General features: G+C 32.6%; 4 protein-coding genes across 5 annotated transcripts; 2 read left to right on the top strand and 2 right to left on the bottom strand.

Moving 5' to 3' along the window:
• The first annotated feature begins 2,950 nt into the window (after nt 1–2,950).
• Nucleotides 2,951–4,571, top strand: LOC133691697 (acyltransferase GLAUCE-like). Its single transcript, XM_062112303.1, has 2 exons — nt 2,951–3,458; nt 3,584–4,571. The coding sequence occupies exons 1-2, from the start codon at nt 3,024–3,026 to the stop codon at nt 4,472–4,474; spliced, it is 1,326 nt and encodes a 441-aa protein (XP_061968287.1). The 5' UTR covers nt 2,951–3,023; the 3' UTR covers nt 4,475–4,571.
• LOC133691696 (uncharacterized) lies at nt 3,424–8,622 on the bottom strand. Of its 2 annotated transcripts, none has more exons than XM_062112301.1 (11): nt 8,475–8,622; nt 8,102–8,197; nt 7,939–8,015; nt 7,765–7,844; nt 7,174–7,234; nt 6,873–6,940; nt 6,687–6,768; nt 5,987–6,070; nt 5,752–5,829; nt 5,506–5,625; nt 3,424–4,910 (listed from the first exon to the last, which is right to left on the bottom strand). In XM_062112301.1, the coding sequence occupies exons 1-11, from the start codon at nt 8,488–8,490 to the stop codon at nt 4,662–4,664; spliced, it is 1,011 nt and encodes a 336-aa protein (XP_061968285.1). In that variant the 5' UTR covers nt 8,491–8,622; the 3' UTR covers nt 3,424–4,661. The 2 variants fall into 2 exon arrangements, with proteins under 2 accessions (XP_061968285.1, XP_061968286.1); XM_062112302.1 differs by having other exon boundaries at nt 4,793–4,910; nt 5,523–5,625.
• A 3,351-nt stretch (nt 8,623–11,973) lies between these two features.
• On the top strand, nt 11,974–13,857 carry LOC133691892 (uncharacterized). The gene is made up of 3 exons (XM_062112511.1): nt 11,974–12,455; nt 13,044–13,181; nt 13,367–13,857. Exons 1-3 carry the CDS (start codon nt 12,143–12,145, stop codon nt 13,543–13,545), a joined length of 630 nt encoding a protein of 209 aa, XP_061968495.1. The 5' UTR covers nt 11,974–12,142; the 3' UTR covers nt 13,546–13,857.
• Nucleotides 13,858–17,535: 3,678 nt separating this feature from the next.
• On the bottom strand, nt 17,536–19,212 carry LOC133691774 (xyloglucan endotransglucosylase/hydrolase protein 2-like). Its single transcript, XM_062112366.1, has 4 exons — nt 19,038–19,212; nt 18,414–18,514; nt 18,091–18,284; nt 17,536–17,986 (listed from the first exon to the last, which is right to left on the bottom strand). Exons 1-4 carry the CDS (start codon nt 19,210–19,212, stop codon nt 17,599–17,601), a joined length of 858 nt encoding a protein of 285 aa, XP_061968350.1. The 3' UTR covers nt 17,536–17,598.
• Nucleotides 19,213–22,573: the final 3,361 nt, after the last annotated feature.

The raw sequence follows: 22,573 nt of genomic DNA, 5'->3' as shown, positions 1-22,573 counted from the left end.
ATATTATCTCCATATAATTTTAATTTAGAATTAATATTAAACATTGTAAAATTATATTCACTTGTCAATTTAAAATCCTGCAATCATAAATGTATTCAATCATGGCGACCTTCTAAAAAAATAATTGTCCTTTGATAATCATATCTTTCTTTTAAGTTTTGCCAAAGAATAAAAGGATTTCTGATTGTGAGATACTCAATTTTCAACTTTTTATGAAGATGATGACATAAGAAAATCATGACATTTTTCTTGTTTTGACTAGATGTTTCATTTTGATCTTTAATGGTGTCCAAATGAATTTTGGCATCAAAGAGTACCCTGATAAATAATTCTTACCTATAATATCAAGTGTTATAAGTTACTTCATGAAATATCAAAATTGTTAAAAATTTAATTTAAACGTTATAATAAATATTCGGTCAAATATTGAATAAATTTGTTATAAAATTCAAAAAATTTATGATTCACTTAAATAATTAGAAGGATTAGATAAAAAAACATACATTTTATTATTTATCCACAAATCAAATATGATTATTTGTTTTAGGATGAAAGTGAGGAGTAATTGTGTTGATAACATATTATAAAACTAAATATTTAAAACTTGACAATATATTCAATAAAGAGTAAATAGAATAAATAAGAACAATAAAGATCATAGAAACAAAAAGAAAGCATTCTTATTTCATGTAATCTTATAAATATAGTTGTATCCTGTTATCATCTCAACAATACTTTATTTATAATCTAATGTACATTAATACTTGCAAAATTCAAATGAATTTAAAGATGATAAATGAACCTGAAAATAAAGAGGTGGAAAATAGACATCCATATGTAATATATGGTTTCATAACAACTTTTGTAATTTTCATCTATCAATTAATTTTTTTAACATAATCCTCTTTCTTATCTTATATTACTTAAAAAAAAACCATCATAAGTTTGCCTAATAATTCAAACATGCTATTTTTTTTTGTGTGTGGGGTATTGTAGTAGCTTTTGTTATTGCGATTTTAAAAAAATATTTTAGTAGTGATTTAAAAAAATATATGTTTGGTTAAAATTACTGTGATATGAATTTTTAAAAGTAAGTTATTTTAATTTATATAAAATTAAGATTTGAAATATAATTATATGTGATGCTCAATACAAAAAAATAAAAATTAATTTGTTAACCAAATTATTTTTTCTCTAGCTGGGTAAAAAATAAAAGCTATTAAAATATGATACATATAAATATTGCAGTTTCGATAATAAATTAACGTGATTTTTTTATATAATTAAATTATAGTGTGTTTTTGATAATTACAGTCAACTTAACCCTAGTTTAGAAGAAATAAAATGAACACTGGATCTCACTTGTGAGACCAACTCGAGAGAGAGTTGAATAAAATTTATTCAACTCATCCATTAAATATTTTACAAATTTAATTTATTATGGTTACAATAGGTAGGCAAAGATTAATTACTGTACATTACAGTAAAATGCTGTTTACTTAAAATTATTTTTTAAAAAATATTTTTAAATCATTTGATATATTGATATTAAAATAAAATTTAAAAAATAATAATAAAAATATTATTTTAATATATTTTTAAATAAAAAATATATTAAAAAATTATCACTATTATAATTATCATAATACTAAATACTATCAGGATATATAGCATTCATGAAACTGAACCTGAACTTTGAATCGGCCTAATGACCCATGTAACCTAATCTGAAAAAGGATCGGACAAATTGAGAATAGACGAAGTGAGTTAACTCTTTTTCTATTAAAAAAATGTTTTTTTTTTAAGAAATATTGTTTTTAAAATTAAAAATTATCATAATTTTAAAAGAAAGTTTGAATAAAAAAATAATAAATCGATAATTTTTATATAAAATAATTAAATATGTAATATAAAAAATCATATAATAAAAAATAATTAAATCAATATTTTATTTTCATTACAAAATGTTCACGAGGTTATTTTTTTAATTAAAACTTAAACATTGATATTGAACAAACACGCCTGATTCAAAACCATAAATTCCAAGCATGTCTGGGCCTTAAATTCCAGCCCACATGCCATATTTTTTTTCCCCTATTTTTTCAAGGAGACTATGGCTGCTTTCTTTCCCTTCTCTAGACAATTAGGGACTAAACACAGAAAAAAAAATAATTTACAAACTGAAGCATAAAAAGCCAAAAACAAGGGATCAAATATAAAAGAAGTAAAACTTGTGGGACATAATTGAACATTTTACATCACGTGAACAAAGAAAGTGTGAAAAGATCTTTTTTAAAAAATAATTTTGGTTTTTGATTTATCTATTGTATTGTTAAGAACAACATAAAATTTTTTTTTGTAAATGTGGTTTCTAATTCAATATTGAAGTATAATAACAAATAGGAAGTAAATAAGAATAAATAAAGTTCAGCAGCTAAAATAAAAATAGATAAAAATCTAAATTATTCAAAGTTGAAAAACTAGTTTTTTAATACCCTGTTTATTTTTGTGTTTTTAAAGTATTTTTAAAAAAGTTTAATTTTTTTATTTTTTTGTTTTAAATTAATTTTTTTTTGGTGTTTTCAAATTATTTTGATGTACTGATATTAAAAATAATTTTTAAAAAATAAAAAAATATTATTTTGATACGTTTCCGAGTGAAAAACAGTCATAACCACCCTCCCAAACAATCCATTATATTTATTTATAATATTTAAATAAATAAAATTTGATGCAAATCTCTTAGTTTATTAGATAATATTTATTTATTTGTACTAATATTAATGAAATTACTATTTTATTCTTAGAAAAAACATCTAATATCATGGATATTTAAGTCTACACATTTTACGTTTCTCTTCTTGACGTTCGTGTTGACCTAAGAAACTACTCTTTCATTTAATACAGAAACTACGCACAGTTACATTTCTATATATCATAAATGGTGAGGAAATGAAGGTTCAATATTTAAGCGAGCACAAAATGAAGAAGGGAAGGCAAGGTGAGAAAACTCAACGAAAAATATGGAGGGGGTGAAGTTGGTGGAGAAAGTTGTGATTGTACCAGAGATGCCCACAAATCGAAGGCGAATTTTCTTATCAAACTTAGACTTGCCTCTTGTTGCATATCAAGAATCCGTTTCCTTTTATGATCCTCCAGAGAACAAAATCAGCTTCTCTGAATCTTACAATACCCTATACCGTGCACTCCGTTCCTTGCTAGTGCCTTACGACTTCTTTGCTGGACGGCTTGTGCCAGCTTTGGAAGATAACAGTAGGTTGGAGATTGACTGTAATGGTGCTGGTATTGTTGTTGCTGCAGCTAGAACTGACACCAGATTGAGCCAGCTTGGTGGGCTCTTTGCACCCAAACCAGATTTCAAACAGCTGGTGGCTTTCTTGCGTGAAGAGGGAGAGGATGAAATGGAGTTCAAAGACAAGCCCCTTCTTTATATACAGGTTCAACTACTACCATTACTTGTTAGCTTTTTTTCCTTTCCCTTTTCCATCTTAAACGTCTTACAAAATTGATTTCTAGGAGACATTTTATTCTGATTTAAAAGCTTAATCTTCTGTTTTGATAGTTGACACAATTCAGATGTGGAAGTTTAGCACTTGCCTCCCGCTACAATCACTGTGTCTTGGACGGGGCTGCTGCCAGGGATTTTGAGAAAAACTTGGCTGCATTCACTCGAGGTGATGATTTGGTCATAGTTCCAAATCCTGATCGAACAATCTTCAAAGCTAGGAACCCACCAAGAATTAGTCACCCACACCATGAGTACTCCAAACCCAGTGAAACTAGAGACAACCTTTTCTCAGTTGGAGGCAAAAGGTGCACTAATGTCATGCACTTTAGTACTCCACATAATACGACTCATTTGATCCATATCCCCCCTCAACGCATTGCCAGCCTAAAAATGGCAGCCCTCACGGATGGGAAATTGAAAAGGTGCACCACTTTTCACGCCATAGCTGCAAAGGTATGGAAGGCAAGGAGCATTGCAACAAAGATTCATGATGAGGTATGTAGCACAATGTTGTTTCCAGTTGACGTGAGAAGAATTGTGGTGCCACCAGTTCAAATTGGATTTGCTGGGAATGCTTTGGTTCCCGGATGTGCACGAGCAAGTGTGAGAGAACTCAAGGACAAAGAGGATTCTTACATTGTAAGGAAAGTGCAAGAAGGGGTAGAGAGATTCGATGATGAGTATGTGAGGTCTGGGATAGATTGGTTAGAGGTCCACAGAGGGACGCCTTGCAATGAGAATAGCTTCTCATTAGTGGCATGGTTTCGGCTGGGGCTAGAGGAAGATGTATTTTCATGGGGGAAACTTAAATATGCTACTCCAGTTGTGTTAAAACCTGGTTTGGTCTTCCTGTTGCCTGGACTAGAAGGTGATGGAGGCCTTAATATTTGCCTGGACCTGCCTGATGATCAAGTGGACGAGTTCCACAGATTATTGATGGAATAATTACGAAATACATACAGTACTTGGCTAGCAATTTCAAGTTGTAGCTACGCTTGCAGTAGCTTAATTTGTGGTATATCAATAAAAATGATTAGAAGGAGAGCTGCGCTGCATTAGACTGTAAAATTAACACACACATGTCTTGTATATTTTCTTGTATATTTTCTTCTCGTTTCGATTATCTCGAAGTTTACAACTTGATTAAGAATCGAGAAAGTAACCTGATATAACACCGATTATGATATCTTACGCATGGGAGAGAAGTCCAAAGAAAGGATTCGACATTGCAGACTTTATCTCCAGTCCTGCTGAGTTTAGAAGTTAGAACAGCCAAGTCAACCTTATCACGAGGAAGAAACAAGAATTTGTCCTCTTCGATTCTTTCAAACCCACATAGTTCAAGAAACTCAATGCCTCCTATCAATCTTCCAACCCTATTCTGCCACCATATAAGGGGAAAATTATTAGAAAAATATAAGCGAGGGTTACTCATCATGATTATAAAACTCGATTCAGCTAATTAGCTAGTCAAACTAGTGACCCGTCAACCCAGAACTTGTCTAAGCAGGATTTTATTCCCAACCAGATTTGTTTTTACCAAAACATCATAGTTACTGATAGAAAAATAGAGCACTTCATCACACAGTAGTGTTTATAGAACAACATGCAACTTCAATCATCTACTCTAGAAAGAAAATTTGGATATATTTGGGCTTTCTTTAATGTGAATCTGAAGTTAAAAACATGAAACGCCTAGGAAGACTACCGAGAGGTACAATGTGAAGTTTTCACAACAGTTAAATGCCTTCACAATCAGTGCTCAATGTGAATATGACATGGGATGCCAAGTTCTTGGTCATGAGCAAGAGGATGTGCTCAAACTGTGTTTGATGCTGTTAGCCGATGGATTATTCAGTTTGCCCGGAGTTGCGGTGACAATCCATCCCAATGGTTCAGCCCAAATTAATGGAAAAATTCAATTCTTCTGGAGGATATATATGGTCTCAACATCATCAATCAAGCAAGTGTCTGACCTGGAATAATGGATTACCAATGCGAATTTTCCTGAATTTTTCCTTGTCAGGATTCTGTGCAACATTCCCAACATATACAAGAAGAGTTTGAAAGGCCCTTTTGACTCTGACATCGTCATCCTACACCAAGAAAAAAGAAGTTCAGTCCTGTGAACCAAACACAAAGACCTTGATTAAAATCTAGGATTGGCATCTCTTTTGCCTTTTTACCATGTATGTGTACGTTAAAGAACAGAAGTCATTTACCTTGTGACTGCGCTTGAGAGACCGTAAACATTCTCTTAACTGCTCTACTTTTGAGACAGAGGCAACGCTGACATAGTTCTGCAATTTAAATGTTATCATGAGGAGACTATATATGTACCAGATTTTCTTTTAAAACAAGAGGTACAGCGGGACATGTCCGCTCTGTCTCCGTTATCCTTGTGTCTTCTTTCTCAAGATAGTAATCAAATGCCACTTAAAGATCCTAACACCACACCTTTTTATCATCTGTGGAAGGTCTAGAAAGTTTTGTAGCTGTGTGGCTTACTGATGGCAATCCAAGCATCCGCCTTCGTTCGTTCTGTGAAGAAAAGCAGAAAGCTTTCAATGCCCAATAACAAGAAAATGTTCACGAGTCAGGAGAACAGCTTAATTCTGGACCGAATCTATACAATGAGGATCAAAATGAATCATAAGATAGATGATGCAACATTCTTCATGACAGTTTACAATACTAATCCAAAGGGATGACTTCTTAAATCAATGCTAATAAACCTGGAATTCTCTTAACTATTCAGGGATCATCACTTGCTTTCTCACATAGCAGACGAACTTAATTACCAGGTGTCCCTATTCCGCTTCTAATTACGATATACCTATAATTTTATGTCTTTCTTTCCTTTCCTTTTTCCTTCCTCCTTTTCAAAGTCTGGCAAAGACAATACCATTATGAGACGAGGATAGCTAGGACAGAGGGGACAGGGAACATGTCCAACTGTCTTTTTTGTTTTGAAATGACAGAAACCCACTTCAAAACTGTTCCAATATCCTTCTAACCAAGGCTTCTGTCCCTTTTATATCCGGATCTTCTATCCCACGACACTAACCAAAAACAATATGATAGCAACTGATCATGCATAACCTTGTCTCATACACATTGAGTAACAGAAATATTTCTTCGATGTGGCAACGGAAACCTTATCAGCTTCAAGTTTCTGACGAACTTTCTCCCTTGCTCTTTTCTCTTCCTCTTTCTCTGCTTTCCTCGAGGCTAAATAACTGGTAAAAACAAATGCATTCAAAGGTTCAGACGTAGCACGACAGAGAACGGACAAACTAACATACACTACAACACACAAAGCAGCCACAGGTTAAGAACACACCGTTTTCTTTCATTATCCTCAGCAATTCGCTTTGCCTCATGGATTTCCTTACCAGCTCGAATCCTTTCCTGTAACACATTTAGCAGCTAGATTTCGCAAATGAAGGCCCCATATAAATCTAAAATTTATATAGCGAATCACACCATGTGGAGCACACATGAATTCACAGATCAACAGGGAAAAGAAATACGAAGAGAAACAGCTTTGGTGCGAAGAGCTAAGCAATTAATATTTACTGCAAGCATGATGGACATATAGTCGATGCAAGATCCTGGTAACAAGCAGGATGAATGCACTGTACCTTCTCCCTTTCTCGTTCCAATCTCTTTTCTTCATCTTCCTTCTCCTTCCGAGCTTGATTCCTGAATTCATAATATTTTTTTTTAAATGAAAAAAAAAAAACAAAATGGAAATTCAGATATCGTATTAAATTATTTACATATGTTCGCTGAATGTAAGGTAATTTTTATACACTTAAAACATTGCTGGTGTCTGAACATTTTACTAAACAAAAAACCTCTTATTATTTTACAATAAATCATACTTTGGTTTTCAAAATTCTACTCATTGAATTGGAATCCCTTCATATTCTTTAAGGAACATCACCGTTATGTTTATTAAATCTAAATTACGTACGGAATTTTAACTGAATGGTCATGATTGGTATATATGATCATAAATATAACAATAAATGTTTAATTAAAAAAATATAACAATAAATTAACTTATTATTTTATTCCTCTCACTTAATCCAAATCATTAAATTCAAAATCAATAATAAGATTTGAAATATAATCAACCATATTCTTTTAGTAATAAGATAGGATTTATGAAATGAGAAAAATAAAGAAAATTATTATATATTAGTATATATGAAAATCATTAAACAAACCTTAATTCTTGTGCTTTTATTTGCATTTCCTCCGTAGTTTGAATTGGCTGAGGAGAGTCGATATCAATGTTCACTGCTATCTGGAAGCAAATTCTAGACACTAAATATGGTAGAAGAAAGAACCGATCGATCACCAAGATTTGAAAAGAAAATTAAGAAAAGAAAGAATCATACCAGGGGCATTGGATCGATGCTTGGTTCATTCTCGTGATCAACGATCCAATTTATGGCAGCTTCGATGTCAGTATTGCCTGAAGAAGAAATATTTTCAACTTCATATACAAACGTAGCTCAAAGCACGCATCGAAATGCCAATAGTGTATTCAAAAAAGGTCACCAGAACAATGAAGTGCTTTCGCAGCTTGGATCCGTGGGAAACCCATGTCTTCAAGTTCCTTAAGCAATCGCTTGTTTGCTTCCAAGACACTCAATTCTGCTTGAGAGATGAGAAAGAAGAATATTATACGTAACTCAAGAACATGCTACATGCATGTAGAGAATTATATATATTCGATTATTATGTATGATCAAGTGTAGCAAGAATTAGCAAATAATATTATAAGAGATATATTCGGCATCCTAGCTAGGAAGGATGGCTCCAGTTACAACAGATGATCAAGATGTTTTGGAAGCTCTGAAACATGAAAGATTGATAGATTTGTATAAAGAGAAGAAAAATCTTAATCATTATGAATAATGGTGCATCGTACCCTGTAGAGACTCCATTGAATTAAGGAGGTGCCTTTAATGGAGTGATCAATAAGCAGGTGATGTTGTAGAAAGAGAATTAGAGAGGTAGCTAGCCAAGTGTTGTTGTAAATGGCTTGTAGCTAGCTGGTTTCGTTTAGAACTTGGACGTACGTGAGAGAAGCCTTGCCACCCACGCATTGTAAAGAGATTGATTGGATAGCTTTTTTGGATTCCAATCATGGAAAGGAAAGCAAAACACTAGATTCCTGAAACTTTTTTGATGAATCTAGCATGTTCACTCTTCCTCTTCCTACCCTTTTCCTCTACTTCCCTGTCAAGAAAAGAACCCCTTCGACTGGCAAACCTTTCCGCCGCTTTATTGAACGAATGTCTCGCTCTCTCCCTCTCCTTTCCCCATCCCCCGGAAATTCTGAAGCCCGTGTGTTCGTGCGAGCTTCTTCGACCAAAATCCATAATCCCAAGCTCAATCTAACCCTCTCCTCCTAGTCCAAAAACCAACAATCGGTAAACCACCCTTACTACGGTCAACAGCCCAACCGAACCTCTCCCTTCTTTCTCTTAGCCGAACCCTTCAAGGAAGTAGCTGAGCTTTCTCCGGGCCAAGTCCGGCCAAACCCATTGGAGCCCTTTCAAAGCCTAGCTCAAACCTAACCCTCTATCTTGGCCCAACTGAACCCTCTCCAATCTTTGCCCAACCAAACTTTGCATCTATGTCACCTACTCACCCTCTCTCACCAATAAACAACCTCTTTTTAATAATATCAAGCCAATCTTTCAAGTAGAAGTCCCTAAGCATGGCCCAAACCATTTTTTCACCGATGTTAATCTTTTAAACTTGACTTTTCCCCTACTTTCCTAGCCTGCCATCCTAATGGCATACCCAGGCATTGACTTATTCACCAATGACAAGATCAAAATGCTATTCAATAACTTAATTTTCTATGAAAGTATATATTTCTCATCATTTTTTCTCCCTTTACTAGGTAAATTTATATGACCATTAATATTTATAATTATCACCGGTTACCAAATACAAATAAAGACCAAGACATTTTCACTTAAACTATACCATACATTTGTAAGGACTATGGACACCACCAATCTCCATATTGGTATGATATTGTCCACTTTGAGCCTAAGCCCTCATGGATTTGCTCTTGAGCTATACCCAAAAGGCTTCATACCAATGGAGATATTTGTCCATCCTTATATACCCATAATCCTCTCCATTTCTAGCCAATGTAGGACTTTGGTTGTATACCCAACAATCCTCCCCTCAAACAAAAGACCACCGAGCCTCCCCTCAAACCGATCATTCATCCGTCCACTCTCAACCAACCAGGATTATTCATTCTCTACTTCACCGTGTTGGGGTCAGGACACGTCCATGAAGCATCCGGAGAGCACTACCTGACTTGAGAGTTTGCTCTTTCTAGGTCAACTCCTCTTCACCGTGTTGGGATCAGGACACGTCTATGAAGGGAGCACACCATCTATCCAATAGAGTTGATCCATGGATTACATCGTGATTGGGGGCCCACCACCTTCTGTTCGGCATTCCGAGGATTCATCCATCATAGCTAACTCCGGGGCCTGGCTCTGATACCACTTGTAAGGACTATGGACACCACCAATCTCCACATTGGTATGATATTATCCACTTTGGGCTTAAGCCCTCATGGATTTGCTCTTGGGCTATACCCAAAAGGTCTCATACCAATGGAGATATTTGTCCATCCTTATATATCCATAATCCTCTTCATTTCTAGCCAATGTGGGACTTTGGTTGTATACCCAACAACATTACTCTTCCTGTTCCACACATTCTCTCTTCACGTATATTCAAATAACTTAAACATTAAAGAACTCTTTATCATGATAAAGAACTTGTCTTCGCAACAAAATTCACTAACTAATGATCTAGTCACTTCTCTAACCCAAGATTATAAATGTGGAAAGCCCAGTTCTGTTTGAGGTTTTTCATGACTTTATCAAATTACATTCAATATTTAATATTTAGAGAGAAAAAAAGGATTTGTACAATTAGAAAAAGACATAACATTGTTTTTAAGAATTTTAGCGGGAGAGTTAGTTACACAATTAGAAAATACCATAATCTTCTTAAAATATCTTTGCGTGAGGATATTGCTCAAGGAAATATTCTATAGACGTTCAATTCTATATCCATTTTTCTACCTTAATTTCGTGATTCTATTATTAAGTTTTTTCTAATAAATTATAGATGAGATGAATAGAAAAATGAAAGAAACATTTAATTTTTTATCTAAATTTAATATTTAATCATAGTTATAAATTTGATCAAAAACTTAAGTTGTGGGTTTGTTATGTCAATTTAGATTAATCTAAAATGATATTATTTTTAAAAAAAATTAATTTTTTTTTAAATTAACTTAGATGAGTCTCTTTCAAATTTAATCAGGTTAATTAATTTTATTTGATTTTACATATTATTTATCTATTTTTTAATAAAAATTCAGGTGTGAGCTTAGCATTGCAAGTCAAGGACATCTAGGTTCTCTTTTTTAGGCTAGGTGCGCAACTCAATTCTCTAGGTCTCGCCTCTCATCCTTCATATTTTTTTCTTGTTTTCTTTTGAATAAAACTCATTATGAATAAAAATAATAAAAATATTGTCTAATTTTTCCATAGTTTTCATATAACATTATATTTTCTTATAATGATAATAATAATTATTTTATGAATTATTATTTATGAATATACAAAATTTATAAAAAAATAACAAATATTAATTAAAAATTTAATATTTATTTTTTCATTGTAAATGTTTTATGTACATTGTTTTTATAAATTAATTATCTGATCTTGATTTTTTTTAATTGAATCTAGCTTTTCAGCTCTGATAAATTTCTATTTACAAAAAAATAATTCCGATATAAAAATATATTTTTATAAAAAAAATAAAATAAATAAACAAGGAAAGAGAATTTTGATTGAAATATAAATTTCATCAAAATAATTTTTCCTTCTTGATAATAATTGAGATTCTTATTAATATTTAAATAATATTTTTTAATAAAAACATGATGCCAATAAAAAAGATATGATTTTATAAAAACATAAAATAAATTAATAAAAAAAATAAAAAAATCTAATAAAATATATATTTTTTATAATTTAAATTATTTTTTCTTACAAATATATATTTTTATTATAACAAAATTAAATAAAAATTAATTTTAAAAACTACCTCGCAAACATCACACATACTTAAAAAAAAAAAAATATTTAGCAAACATGTTAGGGTACAAGAGGTCAAAATCCAAGTAACATTTAGTCAGCAATTGTTTTTTTTTAAAAAAACTCATCTTGTTCCAATTATTTTTTTTTAATTTAAAATAACTTTTGTTTCATTAAAATAAACTCAATCGATACGTGTTAACCTGCAATTGGTAAACAGATCCTTAAACAGGGTTGTAGATCAGACCGGATCTTATATAACTGTGGGTAGACCGACACCCCAACGCAGAGTGCCTCTAGAAACAACTTTCAGACACTTCCAGAAAGAAATCGTTAGAAAAAAAGAAGCTTCCCACACAGACAGAATTGAGGAGTTGGCGAGAGAAGCATTGATGCTCAAACAAGAAGCTTGATTCTATTGAGAAACAGACTAATCAGCAAGAAACTAATGTCATCATCAGGAAGCAGCAACAAACCAAGAACGGTGAAGTTACGGTGCCCTTCTGTGTCCAGCATAGCGTCCTTCTTTGCATGGGATGAGCAGAGACTGGACTTGGGGTCTATAGCCAGGACTTTTGGTTTAGACCCTTCAACGTTGAAGCTGAATGGTTACTTTATAAGTAGAGGGGCTGATCTTATCTCCTCCTCTGTTACATGGCGATCGCTTCTTAGTTTTTTCTCGGCAAAGGGTTTGTCCACTGGTAAAGATGATAAGGAAGCTCTTATTGTAGATGGCAAGCTCTCCAAAGTTGGGACTAAGCGTAAGCTCTTTGCAATGATTCTTTATTTGCTTAAAATATATTTTCAAGAACTGTGAGTAGTGAATTGCATGTCTAATCTGATTGTAAAGAAAACACTGAGTCTGTTATGAGTAAGATTGTTTCAAATTGTTATTAGTTGCTGCTGAGAAATTCTGGGGAGAAAGAAAAAGTGAAACTTGATTGGTATTTTTTTCTATCAGGAGAAATTGGTTTCTTGTTAAACTATATTTTTTAGAGGACAAGGTATCCTCGTACCAGCTTATGCGTCAATGGAGATTAAATTCCTTCTTTGAACAATCTTAATTGGGGCTTCTCCCGCATCGAATTGATATTGGCCTGTGCATTCAGAAAAGTCTCTAGTTTACATATTCATTGGTTCTGAGCTTTTGGGATTGCCTGGATGAGCAAAAATAAGGTTGAGGAATCGGTGGCTGTGCAGCATCTGTATGCGTTCTAAATTTTTGTTAATATTGGATGTTTTTGATAATCAAAAGTGGTATCTCAAATGTGTATTTCGTGATTAAACTTGTGTGTTTTGACTATAACATTGTACTAAATGCTTATTTTGTTGGAATTGTTTGTTCTCAGGGGCACATGACCCCCAAAGCGCTTCAAGTAGGAGCAACTACAGAGCTGAAGTTGAGGGCATTGGTGTGAGTAATAGCAGACAACAGCGTCAAGATATCGACTTGCTCATGAATAAAAGGATGAAGGAAAGCAACTCGGGTATGCAAAACATCTGGCCTTTATGCATGGTGATAATTTTTATTGAAAGATTTAGAAGTGCCTATTTGAAGATTGCCTCTATTTTGCCAAATCCCTGATAATGGAAAATATCATTTTGATTTAGAAAACAAGAAACTGAAAGGAGTAGCTGTGGCACTAACATTATTAAAAATTTGTGTCTTCAGGATGTGATGAAAGTTATCAGATGCCAAAATGGAATGGCCTTGGCTTCAAAAGGAAGCGGTCGATAGAACATCATGTCAACTTGCTCAAGAAGTTGAAAATAAATGGAGCCAATTCAGGTACATGTCCAGACTTCAGAGGTGATATCCTGCCAGTTTCATCCTGCACCCTGGATTTATGAGGCTTTTATGAACATATGAAATGATCATCTCAACACTAGTGCTGTTGTTATCGCCCTTTCTTATTCCAGCTTTTTAGTCTTTCAAACTTCAAATACAGTCAGCCATTGAATGCAGTTGCATGAGTGGCAATTTGAAACGGATGAGAGAAGGTGATCTGATTCTGGCTGCTCCTTGCAAGAGAACAAGATGAGACTTTCTTGTTCTTGTTCTTGTTCTTTTTGGTAATTTTCACTAAAATGAGAATGTGGTAAGTGTGTGTGTGTGCAGAAGTTAAAATTTATGATGGACTGTTTGATCAGTCTTTTCATTTCTGACACTGGTCGCACTGCACTCTGTAACTTCTGAAAACCTCCTGACCTTAGTTTTTAAAATCATTAACTTGGAAGAGGTACATATGAAACTTTCAACGCAGGATGAAAGTATCAATCAAGATTGGTGATGATGCATATGGGGATGATTTGCTCACCAACATGATATAAAACAGATTTCAAAAATACCATTTAATATAGAACCTAAAAAATGTATGACAAATAGGACAATGATACAAAACTGGCTACAATATGTGATTTAATGGTAGTAAAGATCATTCTACACGTTCCTAAGCATTTTTTTAATATTATGGATACGCTCATGGAGGTCACTCATTCGTGAGCAGCTACTCTCAATAGCCAAATTAAATCACAGGGAAAGTCTGTCAATACGAGATTTACCACGCAAAGTGTGGGTTAAAAATACAAGAAGTTATGCTTACACTATGATTCTTCACTATTGCACTGGGTGCTATCTAAGCATGTTTCTTTTTGCATCTATTACACATTGGAGGTCTCGAACTTACTATTGCCAAACAACGGCGAATGCAGCCACTAACAAGACTTTTAAGTACCGACTTAGAATTCATCAATGGTGATGAATCTTAAAGCTCAGACGGGGAACAGTTTTTACAGCAGCTGCAACTGGACAAACGAAAAACAAAGATCAGGAGTCGAGTAAATGAGCAAGTAAAACCAATGGGAAAATGTTAAAGAATGAAAGATGGTGTCACTTTCTAGGTCTTGAAAATGATTAGCTCAAAACAGAGAAATGTCTCGGATGCTACAGACATATTTTAATGCGTGGATATCATCGCATAATTGACATCCGATCTAGCAATTTAAAATTCTTGTTGATTCACCAACATTTAGATTGTAAGAATCGAATCAATTCATGAGAGAGAGCCATTCGTAGACCATATCTATGGACCATAGTCCAGTGAACATACAACGAAGACGATCCAAGACAAGGTTACCTTTAGTGTTAAGAAACCTTTCCTTCTCTCCCATTCATCCTCGTAGCGCACTGAGCAGCGATCCAAAATACAGTGCAAACACCGTGCAAGTGATTGTGATGACATTGTACGGCATGCTAAAATCAGGGGCTGTAAGAGGCACAGGTAATACTTTAGTGTAAGAGAAAGCATGATTCTTTTCCTGCATCACAGATCCATAATCAATCAAATAGCTTGGATTGTCATCAAGCGCATTGTGAAATGAGAATTTAGAGATCATATCACCTGAAACTTAGACAGCAAGGGTGACTTTCCCCACAGAGTCATCGCTAGGGAAAAACATGGTTGCGGAAGCTGGGAAAGCTTACTCCAGCTGGCGGGATATGAGGTCCTTGATTAGCATCTGGAGTTTATTCAGCTATGTGCAAAAAACCCTGTTGACATATCGTACACAGCAGATGAGAAACACAGTTTGGCTGTATAAGAAACATTATGTCCTGTACCTGTGCATGTTGTTATTAATGACAGTATGTTCTTCCATTCCACTAGACTTTTAGTATCTTTCTCTGTGCTTTAAATTGCAACTTGCAGGTTAACTAAGAAACGATATCCAAGCAAGGCATTGACAACATTGCAAGCTAATTATGCAGAAGCTGAGAGTAACATTGCAGACGGGAAATTATAATCTATTTGCCGTTTGCCACTGTTTCCACAGGTTGGTTTCTGAGGATGTTATAACATTTTATTACTCCTGAATTCATTCACTAATTCACTCTAATGTACCAACTCAAACTTGAAAGCATCGAAGTGCTAAGCCTACCTTATCGAAGTACTCTAATGCAAAGCTGCTGATTACATACAACAAGGAAGCTTCAGAACCATCTCCATCATACCAGGAGATATCATGTCTTTGGAAGGAAAACATGTATCTTTTCCACAAAAGCTGGAGAGAATGATAATCAACCCTACTATTTTCTTCATTTGAGTACCGTATAGGGATTTACTGACAAGTCGAAGCTGGCTTCACCGCCAAACCCTCCTGAGGTCAACATAGTCAGCTCCATAATTTTCTTTTTTCTTCAGTTCAGCAACTAGACCCCTCTCAACCTGAAGAAAAACATTACTAGACCTAGCTAGAACACATATTCCACAGACTTTCCTCCCAAAAATTGAACTCAAAGACCTGCTTGGTTGAAGATATGATTCGCAACATATAATCTGAAAAAGTAATCATAATTTTATATTCGACCATTGAATCCAGTTTAAATTTTATGGAATAATTCTAGCTTGTAAGGTCTAAAAAACTTTCAAATCAAGCCTGCTAAATGTTATAATTATTTTCCTGATTAGTTTTATTTTAGTTATTTTCTCACGTAGCTTTGGATTCTTTTGATTAGATTAGTTTAACCTCTATATAAATAATTATTGTGTTTTTTTTTTCAAGAGATTATTTAACCACATGCTTTTTCAAAAGACTATAACTTTAGAACGTTAGACTATATCTTGTGTGATACTAATTGTCACAGGTCGATTTTTTCTTCAAAAGTTTCAGCCCCTACACGACAGTCTTGTCCCAGGTTCAGCCATTTCCCTCACCATTCACTTGTGTTTATTTACAACTAGTTTGTCCCACAAACTAAAAAAGCTTTCTATACTCTTTTAATGTTGTAAACAAGCAGAATACATAAATGAATATGAACAACATAATGCACAAACTCAAATACAACATATTACTGGAAAACTCTCAACCTTGTATCAACTCTTAACAAAAGGAATACACAATGCCTGTCTTGTGTGCTATGCCTATTATGATACCAATTGTCACATGCTCGGATTTTTCTTGTCAAACTTTTATAGCTTCTATGCGGCAACTCAACTCCCTGCTAGAGTTAGCCTTCCTTCTATTGATCCATTCGTATTTGTTTAGAAACTAAGTATTTTTCCTCATCAAGAGGTTTCCCCCACGCTCTCCCATGTTACAAGACAAGCGAAGCACACAAGTAGAAAAAACACAACATATACAAACACAGATTATTATAGGAACCAATCCCAACATTTCATTAACTCAGAAGGATACACACAAGTCAGTTTGTGTGTGCGCCATGCATGATGGTTTTGCCAAAAACAATTATAACTTTATATACGATCATTAAATCAGGTTTAAATTTTATCAAAAGATTCTAGTCGGTAAGGATGCAAGACAAATAGAAAGGATGCAATATGTACAAACATATAAGTTATTACATGAACCAATCATAACCTTTCATTAACTCAAAAGGATATACATAAGTTTGTTTGTGTGTGTGCTATGTATAATGATTATGTGAAAAACAATCATAACTTTATATTAATTGAGTTCAAATTTTATCGAATGATTTTAGCTGATAAGATGGAAAGAATTTCAAATTAAACGTGGTTGGTTTTAGATTTTAGTTATTAATTTTTTCATTTAGCTTTAGATTCTTTTGATTAGATTAGTTTTAACTTTTATATAAATAATTATTTTGTTATATTTTTATGAGATTATTGAACCACATACTTTTCAAAAGACTATAACTTTATTTTCTATACACATTATGCACTTCGTCGGATAACATCACAATAAAAAAAAGTAATTTATATATATAATAAATCACATAGAGTATCTGCCAAGAAATTGATAATTGAAATTATACAATATATGAGAGAACTTCAATTGAAGTCTCCTTATATTCAGGATTTAAATTTCTTTTTTTTTTACAGCTTATACATAAATATGACAAATTAATCGTCACCAAACGTTGTGCTCTTATTGAGGGCACTCTGGGGGAGGTGTAGGGTACCTGGGCCTATCAGAACAATAGTCATAAGTCAAATACTTCTTCCTGACATTCTCATATGCCCTTTGTCGGGCAGAGTCCAGTGTCCAGTACTTTCGGGTATTCCACCAGTAGCTGGTCGAATAACATGGCTGAACGTTTGGTTGTTGATGATCTGAGCAGCCATTAATGTCAAATCCTTGGAAATGAGCTTGAAATGGTGCATGGCTCCAATTAATCTTTGTATGGCCTCCGTCTGTTGCCCAGCTTTCTCCATTCCACAAGCTTGCCTCTATTTGCATTGGCTGTGAAGGGTAGCTGACTCCAATATTCGTGTGGTTCTTGAACACTCTTATGGGAGTATCATCCACATAAAATCTGATATATGCACAGATATCAGTAAAATATATCGCTATATATTTGGAACCAGAGATGTTAATCATACGGATTAGAAACTAATCATGAGATCCCAGTACTCTTACACAATCTGATATTGGTTCCACAAGATTTTGTAAGAGTGGAAGTCAGCAGCTGGGTCGAACCAAAGATGCATCCTTTGCTCTCTATTCCCTCGACCATTTGCAAACACATTTGTCTGTAGTGTGATAGGCTTCCCTTCCCTGTTGCCCAGGAACTCAAAGTCGAGCTCATCGTGATTATTACTGTGTGAAGTTAGCTGACAGGGAAATCAGAACGACCATTAATTATAGATTACTAAATTATACATCCTTGATATGATCATCATTACTGTAATGAAGGGTATATGATAAGAAAATTGATAAAATTATTGAGTGTATGTACTGACATAGAATGCCGTGACAACTCCTGCAGAATCCTTTCCTGGTAGCTTTATCCTCATGTTAATGAATCCTGAACCAAATCCTAGCTTGGAACCAAATCCAGAACCTATCCATCCCCACAACAAATCAAATTAAATACATGATAAAAAAAATCATATAAAGATTGTTAAATAAAAATGAAATTATACAAGTACTTAGTAGTTGTTGTAACAATTTGTATATATATTAAACGGTAGGAAATAAATATTAGTATTCAGTTCGGATTTAAGCCTCTTATTTTGATGAATTGTTTCCATGTTCATGCAAGGATAGCCATGAATCTGAAGCCTCCATAAAGTATCAAGCAAAGTCGCTCCTTTACATATTCCTCATTTATGAAAACGAGATGGAGTTGTGTGTGTTTATATATATATATTTATGAGAAATAATTGAGCCTTAAAATAAGAGGAAAATAATTAATCATATTAGAAAAACGAGAATTTTACAGTAAAAAAAATAATTCTCAGCTAGGTAAAGCTTGTATATATATATATGTGGAAACAGGAGTCAAGAAATGATATGGTTTCGTATTTTGATGATAAATATTTTATAGCTAGTAGCTTTCAAGGAGCTAGGAGAAGAAAGGAGACCAGAAGAATGATCTAACGAGAGCTGAATCTGCCTTCCTTCATTAAGGGATTTGACATGATCATATCCCCAGGTGATATCATAATTCTGATCAAAGCTAGCATCACCTCCATTTCTCCTTGCAAGCACCCCTCCCGTGAGGAGAAATGCAAGGAAACAAGGGAGACAAAAATCCATTAATGTAGCTAGAATACTGCAATTCATTGCTAGCTAGCAAGCCCTTGTATTTGCTGATCAAGCTTGTGTTGATGAGTCCATATTTATACACACAACACACGTATGAGAAATATGGCCGCTTCCCTCAGCTGTCTACAAGAACTATGAAAAAAGCGAAAAGCTGTGTGTGCGAGTTATCATTTATCGACTTCTCCACACGCTAGTGACTTGTTCATGCACACAGCCCATCATTGTAGTTCTTTTTATTTGGAAGCAACTTAAAGCAAGATGACTGCCATTTCAAGCACAATGTTCTATCAATTAATTATAAATGGAAAAGACTGGCCGATTATCTCAAAAGTCTGGTATCTTTTTGCTTCAATTTGCTTGTAAGTAATCCATTTTGTTTGGTTATTGTACAAGAATAGAAAATATAGATATATAAAAGATAAAAACATGTTTGATTTAAAATATAAATAAAACAAATATGTTTTTGAAGTATAAATAAAATCTCTTCTCTATCTTTGTTTTTTTTTTAATTATTTAGAAACATTAAGTAAATGCTATCTATCTATTGTTAAAGTCTAAATTTAATATCTCTATTTAGCTCTTCAAAGTGCATGTATAAGTATTAATAATATTGTTATCCTATTATGTATCTACAATTATTCATAGATTAGTATAAATACATGTATTTTCTAAGTGCATGTATTTTTTTGTTACCCGGGTATCCTCATACTCTTTTAAAGAGTGAGACTAGTCCCGTTCGAGGTTCGGGGTTGTTCCTCTCAATAAGTGTGATTCTGGAGATCGAACTTGTGTTTTTATTCTTGCATGGATATAACAGTATTTTAACCGTTAGACCAATTCTTTAATTGTTTCTAAGTGCATGTATAAATATTAATAATGTTGATATTCATCTAAAATTATTCGTAGAATAGTAGTATAGATACATGTATTGAAACAATTGTAATTTAAAAGGTTCAAAAGTATACGAAAGGAAGTAGTTACCTACCTGTACACTACAACACTAGCTAGTCATAGCTTGTAGCTATAAATTACTGTTTTAGAAAAATAAATAAAGATAATAGTAATAGAAAAGATATGTTTTTTTATATATATTTTATGTTAGAATATATGTCATTTACTTTAAAATTATTATATAGATAAATTTATTTTATTTTTTTATACATGCGAATTTGAAAAATCATAACTGTCTCTATAAAATATATCGTTTATTTAGAAAAAAAAAGGGTGGCTAAGAGGTCATCTGGTCATGTATGTTATGCCACCGAACACAGTATCTTTTCAATGATGGGCTTGACATCACGGCTACAGCTTGTTTTGTCCTACACGTCTTTATTCAACTGGAAGGTGTGGCTAGCCCCCTCCATAACGACTTCCATATATATATATATATATATATATATATATATATATATATATATATATATATATATATATATATTTCCCTTGTCATAAATGTCTTCTCCACAAAACTAACGTTTTTTTTTTCTAGGACTGCTTGGCGATTCTAGTGGACTTGTGCTTCAAGATAAAACAAAGGTTATTTCTTGATGATATATACTAGTATAATAAATTTTATAGGAGAAATATTATTTATATGTTTGAGTATACAATGTACTTAGATCAAGGTATAGATATCTCGTTTTTTAAAAGGATATTTAGCTTTTTACGGCTATAAGTTATATATTAGATGATGCTTGGCATTATGGTTATAGATTAAAAATAATAATAATCTCAAGTATTTGTTTTATATAAAATAGAAACTTTATCATTTATAACTTGTTATTAAAAAAAATCAAGAATTGTCTCTTTATATGAAGAGGTTTCAGAGAGACAATGAATAGGAGCTCAAAAGAAAATAAAAGATAAAAACCGACCAGAATAGGTAAAATCTAGTAAGTTTGTGGTCTTATAAACGCGTATGAATTGACATAAAAGTGGATCCACAATCTCAAATGAAGCTTCAGGAACCATAGAAAGAATAATATTAAGTATCGTCTCATAAAACCTGATTTTGATATCATGTTAAACAATCCAAAAAAATAAAGAGAAATACAAAAATAAAAAAGAAGGAAATTAGTGTTTTATTAATATTAAATAACACAATCAGATACTCAAAATGAATAAATTTAATCTAAATACAAAAGGATCATATATAAAATAAAAAATATATATTCTATTTTTAATAAATAATAAAATAAAATAACTTTATATTTCTTATAATTCCTGTTATAAAAATACTTGTGCACTCTATCAATGGCAGCGGTGATACCGCAATAGATCGAAACTAATAGAATTGGTTTTTCCTATGATGTGGTTTTAAATAAAAGATCTCTTAATCAATTCGTTTCTTCACATGCCGAAGCTAAAGTAATTAGCTCAGCTTTCATTGTTGAATTAGCAATAACGAGATTGGTGGGCTGCGAGATGCTTTGGGCGGGACCAAAAGGTTTTTTAATCCAAAAAAATTAAAAGATAATTATGTTTTTTAAAAAATAAAAGAAATTTAATAATTGAGTTAAATCTTGATTAATTTAATAATAAGATAAAAAATAGAGTAAGAACAACAAATAAAAAATAATTACCCCAGACAAAACTAGGCTAACATGTGAAATATAAATTTGTGACCTGAACATGAAATATGTTCAAATTACATGTTTATTGTGCATTTTAGATCATAAGATCAGAATAATTTAATAGAAAAAGAAGTTGAAGATAAAAAAAACTAGAAAAATTGAAAGACAAGTGTAAATTAAAATATTTAATATTACAAAACAGATCATTTACCCAGTTGTGTTTACTGATTTTATTTATTAAAATCAATTTGTAACAAAAATCGACTCACGCACAAGATTTATTGAATAAAATAAAAGAAAAAAAATATTATGCAAGTTTGTACATATTAAAAATATTATAATAAATAAATAAATTTTTAAAAATAAATTTAATATATATATATATATATATATATATATATATATATATATATAGATGAATCATACTAACCTCCTTAAAGATTAAATACACTCAATATAATTAAAAAATATTCTCATTTAAAAAATGTTAAATAACCCAAAAACAAAATCACAGAGATGAGGTATTAATAAAATATAAAATTAAAAATTATATAAAAAAGTATTAATAAAAAAAATAAAAAATAAAAAAAGAATGAGGTTAGATGATGTTAGATGATGTTAGGCCTGGCCCATCAAGAAATGACCCGCGCGGAGCCTTTATTTTTTTTAAGTTAATGGGGCAGACACTTTTTTTTTTTTTGAAAAAAGCAGATGATGTGTCATTTGAATTCCTAGATTCCATCCATTGTGGTACCTAAAAAACTGACGTTCATGTTTTT

The sequence above is a fragment of the Populus nigra genome, chromosome 4 (genome assembly GCF_951802175.1).
Source record: "Populus nigra chromosome 4, ddPopNigr1.1, whole genome shotgun sequence".
Taxonomy (NCBI): Eukaryota; Viridiplantae; Streptophyta; class Magnoliopsida; order Malpighiales; family Salicaceae; genus Populus; species Populus nigra.
This window is presented reverse-complemented; position numbering and strand designations above follow the sequence as displayed.

What these genes read in the sequence shown, in the direction of transcription:
- LOC133691892 (XM_062112511.1), top strand. Translation starts at nt 12,143, where the DNA reads ATGTCATCATCAGGAAGCAGCAACAAACCAAGAACGGTGAAGTTACGG. An exon ending in CTCCAAAGTTGGGACTAAGC is followed by an intron (nt 12,456 to 13,043) that starts GTAAGCTCTTTG and finishes GTTTGTTCTCAG; the next exon opens with GGGCACATGACCCCCAAAGC. An exon ending in GATGAAGGAAAGCAACTCGG is followed by an intron (nt 13,182 to 13,366) that starts GTATGCAAAACA and finishes TTGTGTCTTCAG; the next exon opens with GATGTGATGAAAGTTATCAG.
- LOC133691697 (XM_062112303.1), top strand. Translation starts at nt 3,024, where the DNA reads ATGGAGGGGGTGAAGTTGGTGGAGAAAGTTGTGATTGTACCAGAGATG. An exon ending in AGCCCCTTCTTTATATACAG is followed by an intron (nt 3,459 to 3,583) that starts GTTCAACTACTA and finishes CTGTTTTGATAG; the next exon opens with TTGACACAATTCAGATGTGG.
- LOC133691774 (XM_062112366.1), bottom strand. Translation starts at nt 19,212, where the DNA reads ATGGATTTTTGTCTCCCTTGTTTCCTTGCATTTCTCCTCACGGGAGGG. An exon ending in GAGTTGTCACGGCATTCTAT is followed by an intron (nt 18,285 to 18,413) that starts GTCAGTACATAC and finishes TTTCCCTGTCAG; the next exon opens with CTAACTTCACACAGTAATAA. An exon ending in TGGAACCAATATCAGATTGT is followed by an intron (nt 17,987 to 18,090) that starts GTAAGAGTACTG and finishes TGCATATATCAG; the next exon opens with ATTTTATGTGGATGATACTC.
- LOC133691696 (XM_062112301.1), bottom strand. An exon ending in CTTCCACAGATGATAAAAAG is followed by an intron (nt 5,830 to 5,986) that starts GTGTGGTGTTAG and finishes TTTAAATTGCAG; the next exon opens with AACTATGTCAGCGTTGCCTC. An exon ending in TTGGTAATCCATTATTCCAG is followed by an intron (nt 4,911 to 5,505) that starts GTCAGACACTTG and finishes ATATGGTGGCAG; the next exon opens with AATAGGGTTGGAAGATTGAT.